Below are 15,303 nucleotides of genomic sequence, written 5' to 3'. Positions count from 1 at the left end.
TCTATGAGCTCCCTAAAAAGTACAGACTATAACCACGGGGCAGAGCTCCTTCAGGCCGAGTGCCGAGACGAAAGTCCTCTGAAGTCAGCCAGCAACATCTCAGAAGACTCTGAAGCACCTCAGCAGGACTCCGGTTCCATCCAGTTCAACCAAGATGTGGACACCTCTCCTTCCCTCTCTCCGTTGTCTCTCGACTTGTGCGACTTCTCGATCCAGATGTTAACAGACATCTCAACCTGCATGCAGGCCGAGAAGAGTGTCGCTGGCATTTCAGAGAGCCAGTGGACAGATATCATGGATCTGTTTAGCGTCGGCAGTCAGGATTTAGGAGGCTGCACGGATGTAGAGGCCTATTTTGAAAGTATCTGCTCGTGCCAAGGTGATGCTGGGCAGGAAGTCGGTGCTGATGATGAGGGATTTGCAGATCAGTCACAAAGTTATAGCAACAGATCTGAGATGGAGGAACTACAATGTGAGACAGGTGAGTACAGATATCAATACAGTTGTCATGGAGATAAGGGATTGACCACAAACCACTTGCAGAGTGATCAGAGCAGCTTGCAGGCACCGAAACAAAATGAAGTCGCTGCGGAGATACAGTTTAACCATTTTAAAGCAAACCAAGAGACGGAGATCCTCCAAAACGAGTTCCCCACATCGATCCGCTACCACCACTACGCCTCGGAGCTGCAGACGTACCAGCATCCTCAGGTGGAGAGCCCCTGTATGGTGGTAAATTGTGATAATAACGAACATTTTACACCATTTGAGGGCGTAGCTCAATCATTCTCTGTCCCGCTTCATAATCCTGAGCACTGTCCCATACCAACACCGCCGCATGAGGATGAGTGGCTGTTCACTGATATCTTAAAGGACAGGAAGTCACTGTACTGCTAGAAAAACACGTATTTTTAGTGAGACGTTGGTTACTTAAATGTTGAAGGTGAGGGGGCAGTGGAAAGTGTACCCACCATCTCGTCCTCATTTCATAGGAGAGCAAGAACAATCCAACGGGGACTTTCTTAATCATTCATACTTTTTGCAGCATTTTTTAATCTAAAGGTGTCGTTTGCATTTTGCCCTTAATTTGAATGCTTAAATGTCGTGATTTGAACACATTTCAGTACAAATTCAGACAACGTGACTTCAATAAGATCTTTTCAGGATGTGCACTACCTGTCAAAACATTCTGGTTAAATCTCGTGCAATTTGTTGTTGTTGTAAATACTGTGACATTTAAAACTTGACTTAATAAAGGGAGGAACACTTTTGTTATTATATTATACAAAAAACATGATTACAAAGTACATCTGTATCAAATCCAGTAAAATGACAATCACATATATTCTATTCACTAATATACTTCTTAGTTTTATGTTTAATGACCGTTTCTGTATTGCATGCATAGTAGCAGCACTACATGTATTCAATTGCCTTGTGTTTTGTTCTTTGCTGCAAAAAGATCTGAAAGGATTGTATTTAAAATCAATTAGAAATACGAGTCATATTCAACCTCAAATTCAACACATTCACAAATCTTTTTTTTGTATAGTTCAGACTCAATTGAATGGCAGTGTATGAAAATATTTACTCATATAAAGTACATCAAACTATTTTTTTGTTGTTGCACCAAACCTTTTATGTGAAGATGTGAAAGTGTTAAACTGTTACTTGAGCTGTGTCTCAATCTTTGTATTGATTACAGTGGTATTATAAGTGTGAAATGTTGATGTTTAAAGTAAATATTCAGAATGTCAATATGTGAAAGATAAATGGTGTTATAACAGTAACTCCTCTTTTCTTTTGTGTTTGTGTGTAGAAGTAATGGACAAAGTATTTAGATCCTTTACTGAAGTACTGCAATATAGAAATATTAAATTACAAGTAATATACTCGCTTTGAAAAGGTCATACATATGTATTATTGGGAAATTGTACTGAAAGTATCAAGTAAAAGTACTTATAAGTCAGTTTTTGGTCTTTATGAATGTTATACCATAACAGTCATAGGGGCCATGTTCTGCAGCATATTTATGGACTTTTAATTATGTTGCATTAATGTGTACATTTTACAGTTGTAGTTGGTTGAGGTATTTTAAACAACTTTTTATAGTTTTGTATTTAATCTAAAAATACATCATGTCTTAGAAATTAATGATGTCAAATCTGATAATGTAGGGCAATATTAGTGTATAAAGTAGCATTGAAGTACAGTACTTGAGTAAATGTGCTCAGCTCTCAAAGAAACACACAGAAAAACAAAGATCAAAACCAACGACATATATTAAAGTTAACCCCAGTCAGATGTTTTATAATTACAGCATCATTAACAAAAAGAGGCTAAAACAATAAACAACATTTTTTCCAAAATGTTTCAAGTTCCACAGTAGCCATAAAGAAACAAAAAGTGAAAAGTAACACCGTAGAGAAGCACCAGCCTCGTCTCTAATCAGAAGTGATCTCGATCCAGCAGTTCAAACCTCGTGGCTTCAGATTTTGGTCCATCAAGGCGAGAACAAAGTCGCCACGTTGATACGTTGATACGACACTCTGAGAATACAACATTTAACAGTTCGGAGTGACAGATCGTGTCAGCTCATTTGGCTTAAATGTCGACCTCCTTGAGATAAATTACAACCTGACAGAGCAGCCGTGATGTACTGACAATGTCGGCTCTTTTTTATATCTCCAGTAGTAATGTGTAAAGTGCAGCGTTTACACAATATCAAAAAAACAAACAAAAAAACACAGTGTCAAACTAAATCAGATGCACATCGCTAAAATAAAAATAATTGTACATACAGAAAAAAGAAAGAAAGATAAAACCCTTCAATAGAGCATTAAATATATGTCGCTAGTAGTCAAACTCTTTCTTGATCTCTCTTCACCGTGATTCATGGTGAACCCGACAAAGCTCAACACGCGTCATGATACGGGACACGCGCTCACTGATCTCATTTAGCAGAAGTTAGATTTGCATTGCCGTTTCCTTAAAATACACACCTGTTCAATTTAAACAGACGGAGGGGGGAGGCAGCAGTGATGAACCGATTACCAAAAATAACCGGTTCTGTGCGTAATCAACCGCAATCATCGGTAAACACCAGCAGGATCATTAATCCTTTGCCGTCTAGTATACATTATATATAACCAGAATACAAAGAAAACATTCAGGGCAACATTTGTGAATTATCTTTATCTTCTTTTAGTTCCAATTGAAAGTTAAAGCTTCAGTGACAATCTTCATAATTTAAAGAGATAGATCTACATTTTGGACGTCAAGTGAGGAAAGATGAAAATCATTCTCATGTCTGTAAATATGACGCAATAAAGCTAAAAGACCTTTAGCTTAGCTTAGCACAAAGACTGGAAACAGTCAACAAAATAACTACCAACATCTCTAAAGCTCATGAGTCTACATATTGGATCTTGCTTGTTTTATCTGTAGGGAAAAAAAAGTGTTAAGCGGTTATTTCTTAGCCTGGCAGGGACTTCCTGTCGGCATCTTTAAAAATTAAATTTCTTTGTTTTTGAACATATGTATAAAAGTGTAATTTAGTGAGCTTTAGAGATGCTCGCAAGTTGATTGGTTCTAGTCGTTATGCTAAGCTAACTAACGGCTGACTGTACCTTCATATTTACCGTACAGGACATGACGTTTGCACCATAAACTCTCCACAAGAAAGCGGATAAGCACATCTCCCAAAATGTTTCACTACTTCTTTAAAACATTGATATTTGTGTCTACATCAAAATCTAGATATCACATTGATTTCCTGGACAGCCTTAAAGTTATGACAGGCAAATAGGTGCTGAAGACGGTCATGAACAAAAAATATATATATATATATAAAAAAAAAAATAAAGACCTGGTAAAATGTCTGTTAAACAATAAATAAAACATGCTGAGCAAAACAGAGATGTATCACCAAAAGAAAAACACATTTGAAACCAGGTTTCACAAAACCATTGTTGCTTTCACAGCAAGGTCATCGAGCTGCTCGTGTTTGGTCGACGCCTCACACGCATGTCATTTTGAGTCGCTAGTTTGGGTAAAAAATTTAAATAATGAAAATTTGCCATTAGCTTCGTGAAAATTAATTCCTGTGTCTCCATTGTAATTTCTTATCTACTACTACTAGTATCTGAGAATGCTTTGAGTCTCGAGTTATTTTACACAGGAACTGGGAGCCGTGATGGCGTTTATTCTACTGAGGAAAATAGAAAACCTCACCATCCTCTACTCCGGTCATCTATTCTACAGCTACTCTACCGTGACTACTTATTTAAGTCCCTTTTTCTCATCCATACGCCCACCATTTGGTTAAACACAAAAGCTTTGTTTGATCAATAATTTACACAGATAATCAGTAAAAATCAAAATTACAATGTACAATATGCTTGTCTAAAACAACACCCCCCCCACAAATAATCAATTGTCGCAATTAATTCTGCTTTGGATGAAAAGATAAATTAATAAAGTTCTCTAGGATTTTGTTCTAGTTATGTTGCTGTGGTAGACCATCCTTTTCTACTCCAGCAAGGAACCAGTAAAACCAGTTTTCCACCAGAAAGATCTTCCATGCAAATTCACCTCTGAGACCCGACGCTGCAACACTGACCGACCAGTTCAGGCCGACATCCGCACCAGCAGGACCAGAACGGACCAGAATAACCAGAAGAAAAAAACAAAACAGGGATCAATAATTTCCCATCGGATATAAATTATACAAATTCAAATTTCTGAAGCAATATGTTAAGACTTTAGTTAAAGAAACTATCTAATACTACCTATCGCTTTGTCTAACAACATACTTTTTTTTTAAAAATCTACAGAAATCCAGAACAGCTTCACTGCATGTACGCTGCTTTTTATGGTCAAATGTTTGTCTCTCCACAATTCTGTCAAATTATATGAAAATTATATAATATATTATGGAAGTTTGTGTAATGCTTCCCAGTTTCTGATCAAACATTTACAATAAAAAGTGTAATTAAATATTGGTTACTAATTGCCATTCCTCTTTTGTTAATTCAGCGATATTGATTTTACTTTTCTGTTTGCCAGTTTACTTTCTCTGACTGAAAATATGAGAATGCACATTGTTCCATGTGTGTATTTGACTTATCTTGTTGACTGCTTTATGTAACAGATTGACTCAACATTTCTCAGAAATATTTATTTTCACCCTCCAGCAGCCCTTTATGAAGAATATATATATTCCTCATCAAAGGGGTAAACATGGCTTCGCTTTAGCTTTTAAATACTTCCTAATGTAAAAGACGTGCCCACCACATTGTTTTCTGCCCTCTAATTACTGTACAGCATCATGAAATTAGTTGATAATAATTCACTTTCCCCTCAGACCTCTGGGAAATGTAGTTTAGTTTATCAGAAATGCACTGCAGAGGAGTATTGTAGAAATGTTCCAGTCTTTGTAATGTCATTATTTATGTCACAGTTTGTTACAAAATAAGAATTAATTCCAGTTGCCTCTTTGTAAAATCTAATTTTTACACTTTTTTCTTTTTTTTGCAATGAGGTTGTTTTCCAGTTATAGCGCCTGATGTATTCATCTTAAATGCACTGTTGTTATGCGCTGTGTGCACGTTACGCCCTCACCCCTGTGAGAGGTCGATGTCTGACTGTGTATTTTTGTGTGTGCGTTATGTTTGTAACGGAGTCTATGTGTGCGTCACTCTGTGTTGTTGACGCTGTATGGCGGCGGAGGGTCCAGGCTGTGTTCAGAGGAGGGAGTCGGGGTCCCTGGGAGTCCAGAGGAAGGGGTCGGCGAGGCAGGGGGCTCCTCCGAGTCAGAGTTCTCCAACGAGAGGTCGTCGATCAGCGCTCTGCGTCCACGCAGCGCCAGGGGCAACGCAGCACGCCTGGACAAGAAGAGAGACGGAGTTACAGTTTGTCCAGCGGAGGAACCAGTCGAATACGTTTCTCTAAAAAACTACCTTATTGGTCCAAATATCTACAACCCTGATTATGAGTCCACGCACACCTGATTTTGGAAAACGACCTTTGGAAGATACAAAGCACTTGAGAATTTTTAAGCTACTCTGGTTTGTCCCTGAGATCCTGTCCGTCCAAGGGGAAACTCTTTTGTTTTGAGAAAGCGAAATATGAAATACTTCCATTAAAGCAGAATGTAAATTGTTTACTTACTTAAAACCAAGGCTGCTAATTTACAATTATATCCCCTATTGATTCTTTGTCAATTAATTGACACATTCTAAAAAGTGAAATAAAGTGATGTTTCCAACTCAAACATATCAAACAAAGAACGCAGCAAATTGTCAGATTTGAAAAGCTGGGAACAGAAAATGTTTGCCTGCATTTTTGCTTGACACATTATTTAAATGGTTAATCAATTACTAATTGATGGTTGTCGATCCAATTCAATTAAACAACTGATGGTTCAAGTGCTTTTAGTTCTTAAGCAACTAGCAAAATAACAGTGGAATAATACAGATCACAGATCACAGATGAAATGCTCAAAAAATGTAAACGATAAAAACACGCATTAAATGTCCATTAGGCCTCCACCCTTACACACACACCCAATACAATATGACACACATTGACCTACTGATCGGTCTTCCATTCAGGGATGCTGAGTGTTGGTGTGACGGACACAGATGGACAGTTTTGTCAGTGTTAGATGGACACAAACGGATGCAACAAAAGAGCACAACAAAACAAATCATATTGAGTTAATGGGAGGTTAAAACTAACAAAACAACAAATTATAATTCAAGCACAGAAAATACGCACACGCACACGCACACGCACACGCACACGCACACGCACACACGGTTACCTGAGCTGGCTACGGAGAGTGGTTATTTCTCTTGCATTGCTCTGACTGTTGTCGGTGAGCTCCTCCAGCTCTCTCTGCAGCTTCCTCTTCTGGGCGTTGGAGCGAGAGTTGTCCTCCTCCACCTCCTCCAGCTGCCTCTTCAGCTGCTTCAGGCGGACCATGGATTTATCCAGCTAGGAGGAGGAAGGGGGAAGAAAAGGCACGATGGAGGGGAAGAGGAGGAAAAGGAAGCAGCATATTGCAGAGGTCAGGGTGAGAGAAGAGATCGGAGGAAAGAGGGTAACAAGAAGAGAAAGGGACGGATATATAAAAAGAGAGATTAGTCTGGGAACAGGAGGACTGATAGGGATCAGGAGTCAGATTAAACCTGGCAGATTATCACCGATGATGTTTTGGTAGGGGAGTGTGTCTCTGCTGTGACCGATGGATTTTGTCTGAGTGAAATACGCTCTAGCTTCCCAATGAACCCACAGATGCCGGGGTGGTATTAGGATTAGGTTGGTTTGAGCTGGATAAATCACTCATTTTAGGATGATTTTTTCAACACTCTCTTTGTGCCGTGGGTCACAATTAGAGCAGCGTTCCTAGCTGCCCTGACCGCCAATGGATTCATATTTAATGGTGCGTGTCTGGCTATACTCTTCTGTGTCCTCTTGTGGATAATGTTCATTTTCGTACCTGTTCTCTGTACTGGTCTGCGTGTCTTCTCTCGTCTTCTCCCTGCATCATCACCTCCTTCAGTTTCTTCTCTGTCTTCCGCATCAGTTTGTTGGCAATGGCTCGTTCCCTGACAGATGGAGATGTTCATTTTAAGATACGCGCTTCACAAAGCAATTCAAGACCTCTATAAAACATTCCCATCCAATTGTGTTTTAGAAAGTTTAATAAATAAAAATCTGCATTGCATATTTACCACTGGGACCGTTTTCTTATATTTAAAACCATTGTCCATGTTTCTGTACAGTAGCCCACAACGAACAAAACAAACACGGGCTCTCAATTCATGTTTTGGTTTTGGGCAACTGTCGCCTGGCACACAGTTCTGTTTGTTGCAATCTGCAACATCACTGTTATATGCCACCAAACCCTACACAGAGTACCTTTAAAAGTGGCACATATAATTTAAAGTGTTTATTATAATACAAGTTGTTTAAAATCGTGTTTGGTGTGTGAGGTCAAAATAGCTGGAAGAGCCAGAGTGGCCTTAATTCTCTCTCCCCCAAATATGATGTTATTTCAAGTTTGGGTACCTGCATAACATGAAAGATTTATATTTATATTTCATACATTTTTATTTGTCAATTTATAGGTAAATTAATAAAGTAACATGTAAAATCTCTCACTGTCGCTCCTGTTCCAGCTGCTCCTCCATCGAATCTATCTTGGCCTCCAGGGCGGCGACGCTGAGCCTGTGCTTGCCCCTCACTGCTCCCTCCAGCTCCCCCAGTCGGGTCTTCAGATCCTTGTTCTGTCTCTCCAAATGCTCCCGAGCCGCTTCTGCCTTTTGGGCCAACGTCCTCTCTCCCTGCAGCTGCACGGTCATAGTCTCCACCTAGACCGCGAACAGCGCAGCAATGATATAACTTACATGCCACACATGCCATTTCATGAGGTGGCATAGAGCGTGCCAGATATGTGTGTGTGTGTGTGTAGGTAAATCTACAGTACCTGGAGAGCAGCCTTCCTTTGTCTTTCCGCCAGCAGTTCAGAGTTACTCTGCTCCTCCTCCAGCTCCTCCTCCAGCTGACTGACTCGTGAGTCCAACCTCCTTTTCTCTTCAAACATTGCGGTCCTGGACAGACATTATATTTTAGTAAAACCAACACATCTATATACCAACCAACAACAGTAAAGTAAAGTGATACTAACTTTCCTGAACTGCTGTTGACCATCTCATCGGCCAACTCGTCTCTCTCCTGCTGAGCCTGTCTCTTCTGCCTCTCTGATACAGCAAGCTCCTACACAGACAAATGAAGGCAGACAGGGTTTTAAAGTCACTCAGAACACAAACACCAGTCTGAAAGCATTATACTGTATATCTTGTTTCAGTTAATTACACGCACTTCAGTGTATTGCAGGACTTCAGCTTCCAGAGTTTGGATCTTCTTTTCGTTGTCTTTCGACTGTGAGATCACCTCATCCCGAGCCAACCTACTTTCATCTAGCTCGCGCAGAACTTCCTTCAATTGACCCTGTAACAAATAGAGACTTCTTTAGAATGCAAGCCATTTATAAGTACAGAAAATCAATGTTAATGCGTGGGGGAAATGCATTTACCTGCAGCCTGCGGAGCTGCTTCACAGCCTCCTCTTTTCCGCGGCCGGTGGTCTCCACCTGGGACTCGGCGTCCTGTAGTTCAGCTTCCAGCTGCTTCTTGGACGACACAGCCTGAGACCGCTGACTCCTCTCCTCCTCCAGCTGGATCTCCAACTCCTTCACCTGGCAAACGAAGGAAGGAGGATAAGAATGTTTTGCGTGATTTGGAGAGAGGAACAGCAACCACACATTTTCCTTTCTCTCTCTCTCCTCTCTCTACCTGTTTGCTGAGCGCCCTCCTCTTCTCCTCTCCCTTCTCCTCGCTGGTGCTTAGCTCCCTCTCAAATTGAGCCTTGAGTGCCTGCAGGGTGACCTCCAGCCTCAGCCTTGAATTCTCCGCCTCCGTCAGCTCCTCCTCCAGCTCCTGCGTCTGGACCCGCAGGTTCTGGGCTTCTGTATCTAAGGTCCTGCGAGTGCGTTCCAGCTCATGGACCTGATTCAGGGGCAGATGATAGGCCGTGACTCACTGAAGACTGAGATAGAGAAATGACAAAAGTGTCCCAAGAGGAAGATTCTTACACTCTTGCCGACGTCGTCCTGCTGGTTTACAAGCTGTTCCATTTCCAAACGGAGCTGCTTGTTGGCTCTCTCTAGCTCTTCCCTCTGATCCTGGGCCTCCTACACACACACAAACACAAGAGCATTAATGGCAGCTTTCGCAGATACATAACGAAAATAATTGTACCGTTTGCTCTCAATTAGTTTACCTGCAGGGCTCGAGAAAGAGACAGATGTCTTGTCTCCTTCTCTCGACTGTCTGCTTCTGCTCTGTCCTTTTCCTCTGCCAGCCGAGCGCTCACCGCCTTCTCCTCTGCCAGTAACTGACGGGGTGACAGAGACAAAGTTAGAGGCCTCTGGAAGGAAACAACTTTGCAGCCTGTGCATGGCGGCGAATCGATGAGGCTCGAACCTGGTCAAACTTCTTCTGCCTCTTCTCCAGGGCCGTGCAGTTCTGTCTCTCTCTCTGCAGGGCAAGTGTCATGTCCTCTATCTCCTCCCTCAGTCGCTCCCTCTGCCTCTCTACGCGATCCTTCTCCTCCTCCTTCTGTCGCGCACTCTGGACGGTGCTGTCAAGCTCTCTCTGGAGTTTCCTGCGTGTCTCCTCTCCGGATTCAACCGCAATGTTCACGTCCTCTGACTGCTTACGAAGCTCTGCCAGCTGAAGCAGCGAGGGATTAATAATTCACGATTACCAAATAACCATTAGTTTGACCTCTTTATTAAGTATGAAGGGATGTTAGAAACACTTGGAAATATGAGAAAGTGGATGTTTTTATGTTTGCATCTACTGTTTTGTTTTACTGTGTTTGGGTATCTTTGATCTTTTACTGCAGTAACATTTATTGATTGACATCTATTTCAAAGAGATGAGGCAGTTAAACAGAGCCTCCGAGGGTCTTTTACCTGCTGGGTATGAGTCTGGATCTGCCGGGCCATCTCTTTTTCTCTCTCCTCCTCCTCATCCAGTCTTTCCATTAGTACATTCTTCTCCTCCTCCAGCGTTCGTACCCTCAAGCCCAGAGACATCTTTTGACGAGTTTCATCCTGCAGCAGTTCCTGAGTGAGAAGAAAAGACAAGAGTGTCAAACAAAGTCCAGTGACAGGCCTGTGAATGTGCTTTTTAGAAAATGTTTCAAACAGCTAGTTGCTACTCTCTTAATTGCCAAACGTGGCTGTGGCTGCATCAACCCCGGTGTCTGTGCTTCACTTTGTTACCTTTGCATCGTGCAGCTGGCTCTCCAGACTGCTGACCTCTTTAGTGAGCCGAAGGGTTTTGGTGTCAGAGGAGGACACATTGGTGGAAAGATTCTCAATTTCACACTGAAAAAGCCAGAGATGAGAAAAAGGTAATTTAACAGAACAAAACATTGTGAAAACATACAAAGTCAAACATATTTGAACACACTAAACTAAACAATAAATTGAAGTTTATATCCATTTCCACCTGTAGCTTGTGCACTCGCTCTTCTCTATCCTCCCGCTCTCTGTCAGCCTGAGCCAGTCGGGCGCTGAACTCCTGCAGCTGACCCTCGGCCCTCTTGCGGCCTCTCTCGCTCTCCGTGCGGCTCACTTGGAGACTCTTGAGCTCAGCGCTCAAATTCTGCCTCTCTTCCTCCAGCACTGCCTTGGCCTTCTCCAGGGACTGACGTGCCTGGAAGAGGACATGGACGGCACCTGATGAGCGACATGTTTACACGTGCATTTGTCTTTTGAATATGTGTGTGTGTGTGTGTTCCTCTTACTCTCTTGCTATTGTCCAGCTGTTCCTGGTTGCTGTCTATAGCAGCGCTGTGTTTGACTCTGAGTTCTGATAGCTGGGCCTCGTGGTGGCGAGTCGCCTCTTCAACACACCGCTGGAGATCATTTAACTCTGTTTCCCTACGAGACCTGTGTCGACGGAAGAGGCAGCAGGTCAAAGAAGTAGAATTCTGGCCCTTTTTATTATATTCTCTTTTTCCATCAAAGCCTATATTTATGATCATTTCTGTGTGTATCTTTTACCTTAGCTCCTGCTGCGCAGCTGTGGTGTCCAGAGTGTCCTCCAGCTCAGTTCTCAAAGCCTCAAGCTCCTCCCCTAGGTCTCGCCTCTGTTTCTCTGCCCTTTCCCTCATCCCTCGTTCATTCTCCACTTCCTCCTTCAGCTCAGACACCTGTGACATGGCCTCCCTCAGCGCCCTCTGAGCTTCTGCGCGACGTGCTCCTTCTTCCTCCAACCTGACAAAAAAAGCAAAAGACAAATGTGAATTAAGGGAGGTGTGTAGAGTGAAAGCTCTATGACTAGCCTCTATTTGTGTTACTGCGTTAATTATACGTCGTCCTGTGTCTCACCGGCCCTGGAGGATGGTGATTTCCTTCTCTTTCTGAGCCAGACTGCCCCTCAGCTCGGCAGAGAGCATCCCCAGGTCTGACAGCTGCTCCTGGGCATCCACCGAGTCGTTCTCCATCCTCCTTCTCCACTTCTCCTGCTCCAAGCGCCCCTGCTCCTCACGCTTTAGGCGCTCTTCACAGTTGTGGAAGCAACGGATTATAGATTGCAGTATTTGAACAGTAAAAACGGATACCAGTCTCTATTTACTGTCACTGTCATAATTCATGAGTAAGTTGACCATGTTGGGAGGTTCATTTGTATTCGAAAGGTGGTACTAAGATGCAATATTAGGTTAGCTTTGGCAAAAATTATGCTTAAAAAAGAAAAAAATTAATACTGTTGTGCAAGAAAAATTTCATAAAAAGTCTTTCAAATATAAATAATATTACCACAGAATGTTTCCACATAAAATCAGCGTATCTCCTAAATAAAGTGGAGATTTTTATTCCAATCATAGCATGCAGCAGGAAACAGTTTGCTGCAGGTTGTGGAATGACATTAGGACAGTTACCCTCTAGGTCAGCCATGACAGCCTCCTGTTTGTTCTTGAGTTTGTTCAGACTTTTGGTTTTCTCTTCTTCCTCGGTGAGCTGATCCGTCACTTCGCTCATACGCTCCTCCAGCTGTTTCTTCTCCTACTCAGACAAAAATATCAACATTGTATTGGATCATGTACACAATATTTATACTATAGAATGATAAAAGTAATAATGTGATGCCGACCTTGCTGAGTCGGTCTCTCTGCTCCCCTGCATTCAGCAAGTCGGTTTCCAGACTTTTCACTTTGGTCTCCAATGTAACCTTTTCCAGCATGAGGCGCTGTCGGGCACTTTCCTCCTCCTCTAACTGCTCCTCCAGGTCCTGACAAGGAAGAAGTCACAATTGAAGTAACAGGGAATGGAAAAAAGCCCAAAATGAACTTCGCTTTTCATGTAATGTTACATTTTCTTCTGTTTTTATGAACAAAGCAAATATGGCAGAAAGATAAGATGAGTCAGTCAGTATTAGTTTACATATTAAAGTTAACTTGTTTAAAAAAAGATCCTCCTAACCTGAACATTCTGCTGCATCCTCTTCTTCTCATTGGTGAATTGCACGGCTCTCTCGTCCTCTTCCTCCAATCGACTCTCCAGCTCACCAATCACCTCCTCCAGCTCCTGTTTCCGACTTGCCAACCTGGCCCTCATCTCCTCTGCCTCCGCAAACAGCTCCGCCTCCGCCTGCAGCTGGTCAGCCAGCACCGACTTCTCCTCTATTAGCTAGAAGGTGACAAAGTAAGGGTGAGGAGGAGTGGTGAGCGAGGCCCCGATTCACAGTGGATTTCAGTGGGGTGGACAGGCAGCAGAACAAGGTGGAGGTTTATTACCTGAGCATGTTTCTTATCCAGGTCTGTGTAGTCCTGCTCCACTTGGGTGAGATTGTCCTTGGCCTTCTGGAGCTCGCTCTCTCTAACCTGGATCTCCTCGTCTTGGCGGGTCACTTGCAGCAGGGGCTTCACCTGGTTGGCACAGAATAAGGATCAGAGGTCAATGTGAGGGACATCCCCATTCCTGCACCCCTTTTGGTTTGATTTTCTGCATCTGGCTTATTTAATTTATTTCCCTTATCAAGGCTCTGAGGTCATTGTATTGATTTTAAACACTTTAACGTTATTTGTTGTCCGAGCACTTTATCTTATACTAGTTAATACACACATTGCACTGTTGCTGTTGCGTTGATTGTTGTTTGTCATTTAAAAATTCCTCGTTTGTGTAAACATTCCTGGCAATAAACGGTTTCTGATTCTGATTCTGATTTTACAACATATTGTTTCAATTGCAAGGTTTTAATACCCAATGGACTTGAGCTCTCTATAGTTCATCATTTTGTTTATTGTGAGTTGGGATGTAAGATATTTTCCTTCCTGCACCAACTAGTAATTACCTATCTCGTTCTACATTTTTATCGTCATACACACAGCACAACTTTTTAAACAATGCTAGTTTGAGTACAAAGAAACTAAATCAACGTTTTAAAAAAAAGCAAAATAAACAGAAACGTCTCAGCTGTGTCAGAGATCACTTGCAGACATGTTTATTCTATATTTTATGTCTTTGTTGAAATATAGTTTTGCGCTCAGTACCTTGGTGAACAGCCGCCACCACTGCCAGTTACGGAGTTTGAGGTAAGCAGAGCAGTTCCTCTGCATGACCCTCAGTGCGCTCAGCTGCTGCTGCTTCTTTATGAAGGATCTGAGAAGTAAAAGAAATACCACAATAAATCAATAATAATACATACGTGAGTGTAGGTAATCTCTAAAATGATTCAAGGCAGAGGAACTAATACAGAAACTATACAACTAAATGGATGTCAGGTATTAGCTCTTGACCCAAAACACATGACAAGTTAAAACTGAGCGTTAAGTGGAATTTTTAAACAACAACTGTAGACATTTGACAGGGTCATTAATCAACATCTTAATGATTACTTAATTTTTGTATTTACTGGTACCACAAGATATTGATATAAGAGATATATATATATATATGACAAAGAAATCTTATTAATCAAGGCCATCGCGAGGGACACTTCATTTGGGACATTTAGAACACTTAGTTTTATTTTGCATTTTAATGTTGCTAATGCTTTATGTAAAGCACTCTGAATTGCCTTTGTTCATGAAATGTGCTATTCAAACAAACGTACCTTTAATTAGTTAGCCACCATTGTAAAAATCTAACTTTATTATTGATGTCTTTTACAGGCCAAACAGCTGTCATTGCTGTTGCTATTCCTGAGTCACTGGTAGGCGCTTACAGAAGATTATATATTAACGCTCCTTTAAGAGTGAAATACAAAACTGCAGCAAGTGAGTGCTCCTTATAGAGAAACACCATCATTATTAGATATTTGTCTTCTCCTACCCCTTTAGTTGCACTTAGCATAAAGTGAGCATTGACTGACTGATGACTCAAGTTAAATAAAATCACTTTATGTCTAACTAATGTTTACAAATTACCAACAGGAACAATTATTCAGTATCTATCATACCTTTCTGCTTATGTTTTATCTTGGTAATGCTCTTACTTGCGTGCGAGATAGCCTCTGGAGGCGCTCTGGAAGCGTATGATGGTGTCGGTGATCTTTAGGTCTCTTTCCTCTTCCAGATGAGCCAGGACTCCAGCTCTGAAGAAGACTTTACTCTGACCCACTCTGAACAGGTTGTGATCCAGCTCCAAAGCTCTGATCTGACCCAGGAAACAGTGGTTGGAGATTTCCATAATTTGAATCATTTAAACAGTATGTTGAATTC

The 15,303-nt window shown here is 41.7% G+C and overlaps 1 protein-coding gene across 6 annotated transcripts in view; it reads right to left on the bottom strand.

Moving 5' to 3' along the window:
- Positions 1 to 2,258: 2,258 nt before the first annotated feature.
- Positions 2,259 to 15,303, bottom strand: part of myh14 (myosin, heavy chain 14, non-muscle) — a 28,358-nt gene continuing 15,313 nt past the window's right edge. For 4 of the 6 annotated variants that reach the window (XM_034553381.1, XM_034553382.1, XM_034553384.1 and 1 more), the window contains 25 exons: positions 15,078 to 15,238; positions 14,134 to 14,242; positions 13,378 to 13,509; positions 13,064 to 13,270; positions 12,735 to 12,872; positions 12,523 to 12,646; positions 11,972 to 12,143; positions 11,645 to 11,857; positions 11,386 to 11,530; positions 11,088 to 11,294; positions 10,859 to 10,963; positions 10,547 to 10,699; positions 10,053 to 10,301; positions 9,850 to 9,963; positions 9,662 to 9,760; positions 9,363 to 9,575; positions 9,104 to 9,265; positions 8,890 to 9,018; positions 8,696 to 8,784; positions 8,495 to 8,618; positions 8,170 to 8,378; positions 7,505 to 7,613; positions 6,827 to 6,999; positions 6,596 to 6,619; positions 2,259 to 5,885 (listed from right to left, as the gene is read on the bottom strand). In XM_034553381.1, coding sequence (XP_034409272.1) covers positions 5,696 to 5,885; positions 6,596 to 6,619; positions 6,827 to 6,999; positions 7,505 to 7,613; positions 8,170 to 8,378; positions 8,495 to 8,618; positions 8,696 to 8,784; positions 8,890 to 9,018; positions 9,104 to 9,265; positions 9,363 to 9,575; positions 9,662 to 9,760; positions 9,850 to 9,963; positions 10,053 to 10,301; positions 10,547 to 10,699; positions 10,859 to 10,963; positions 11,088 to 11,294; positions 11,386 to 11,530; positions 11,645 to 11,857; positions 11,972 to 12,143; positions 12,523 to 12,646; positions 12,735 to 12,872; positions 13,064 to 13,270; positions 13,378 to 13,509; positions 14,134 to 14,242; positions 15,078 to 15,238 — 3,750 coding nt within the window. In that variant the 3' untranslated portion in view covers positions 2,259 to 5,695. Of the gene's footprint in view, positions 5,886 to 6,591; positions 6,620 to 6,826; positions 7,000 to 7,504; positions 7,614 to 8,169; positions 8,379 to 8,494; positions 8,619 to 8,695; positions 8,785 to 8,889; positions 9,019 to 9,103; positions 9,266 to 9,362; positions 9,576 to 9,661; positions 9,761 to 9,849; positions 9,964 to 10,052; positions 10,302 to 10,546; positions 10,700 to 10,858; positions 10,964 to 11,087; positions 11,295 to 11,385; positions 11,531 to 11,644; positions 11,858 to 11,971; positions 12,144 to 12,522; positions 12,647 to 12,734; positions 12,873 to 13,063; positions 13,271 to 13,377; positions 13,510 to 14,133; positions 14,243 to 15,077; positions 15,239 to 15,303 lie in introns of all 6 variants that reach the window. The other 2 variants (XM_034553386.1, XM_034553383.1) reach the window with 2 other exon arrangements.

Source organism: Cyclopterus lumpus, chromosome 16 (assembly GCF_009769545.1).
Source record: "Cyclopterus lumpus isolate fCycLum1 chromosome 16, fCycLum1.pri, whole genome shotgun sequence".
Lineage (NCBI taxonomy): Eukaryota > Metazoa > Chordata > Actinopteri > Perciformes > Cyclopteridae > Cyclopterus > Cyclopterus lumpus.
This window is presented reverse-complemented; position numbering and strand designations above follow the sequence as displayed.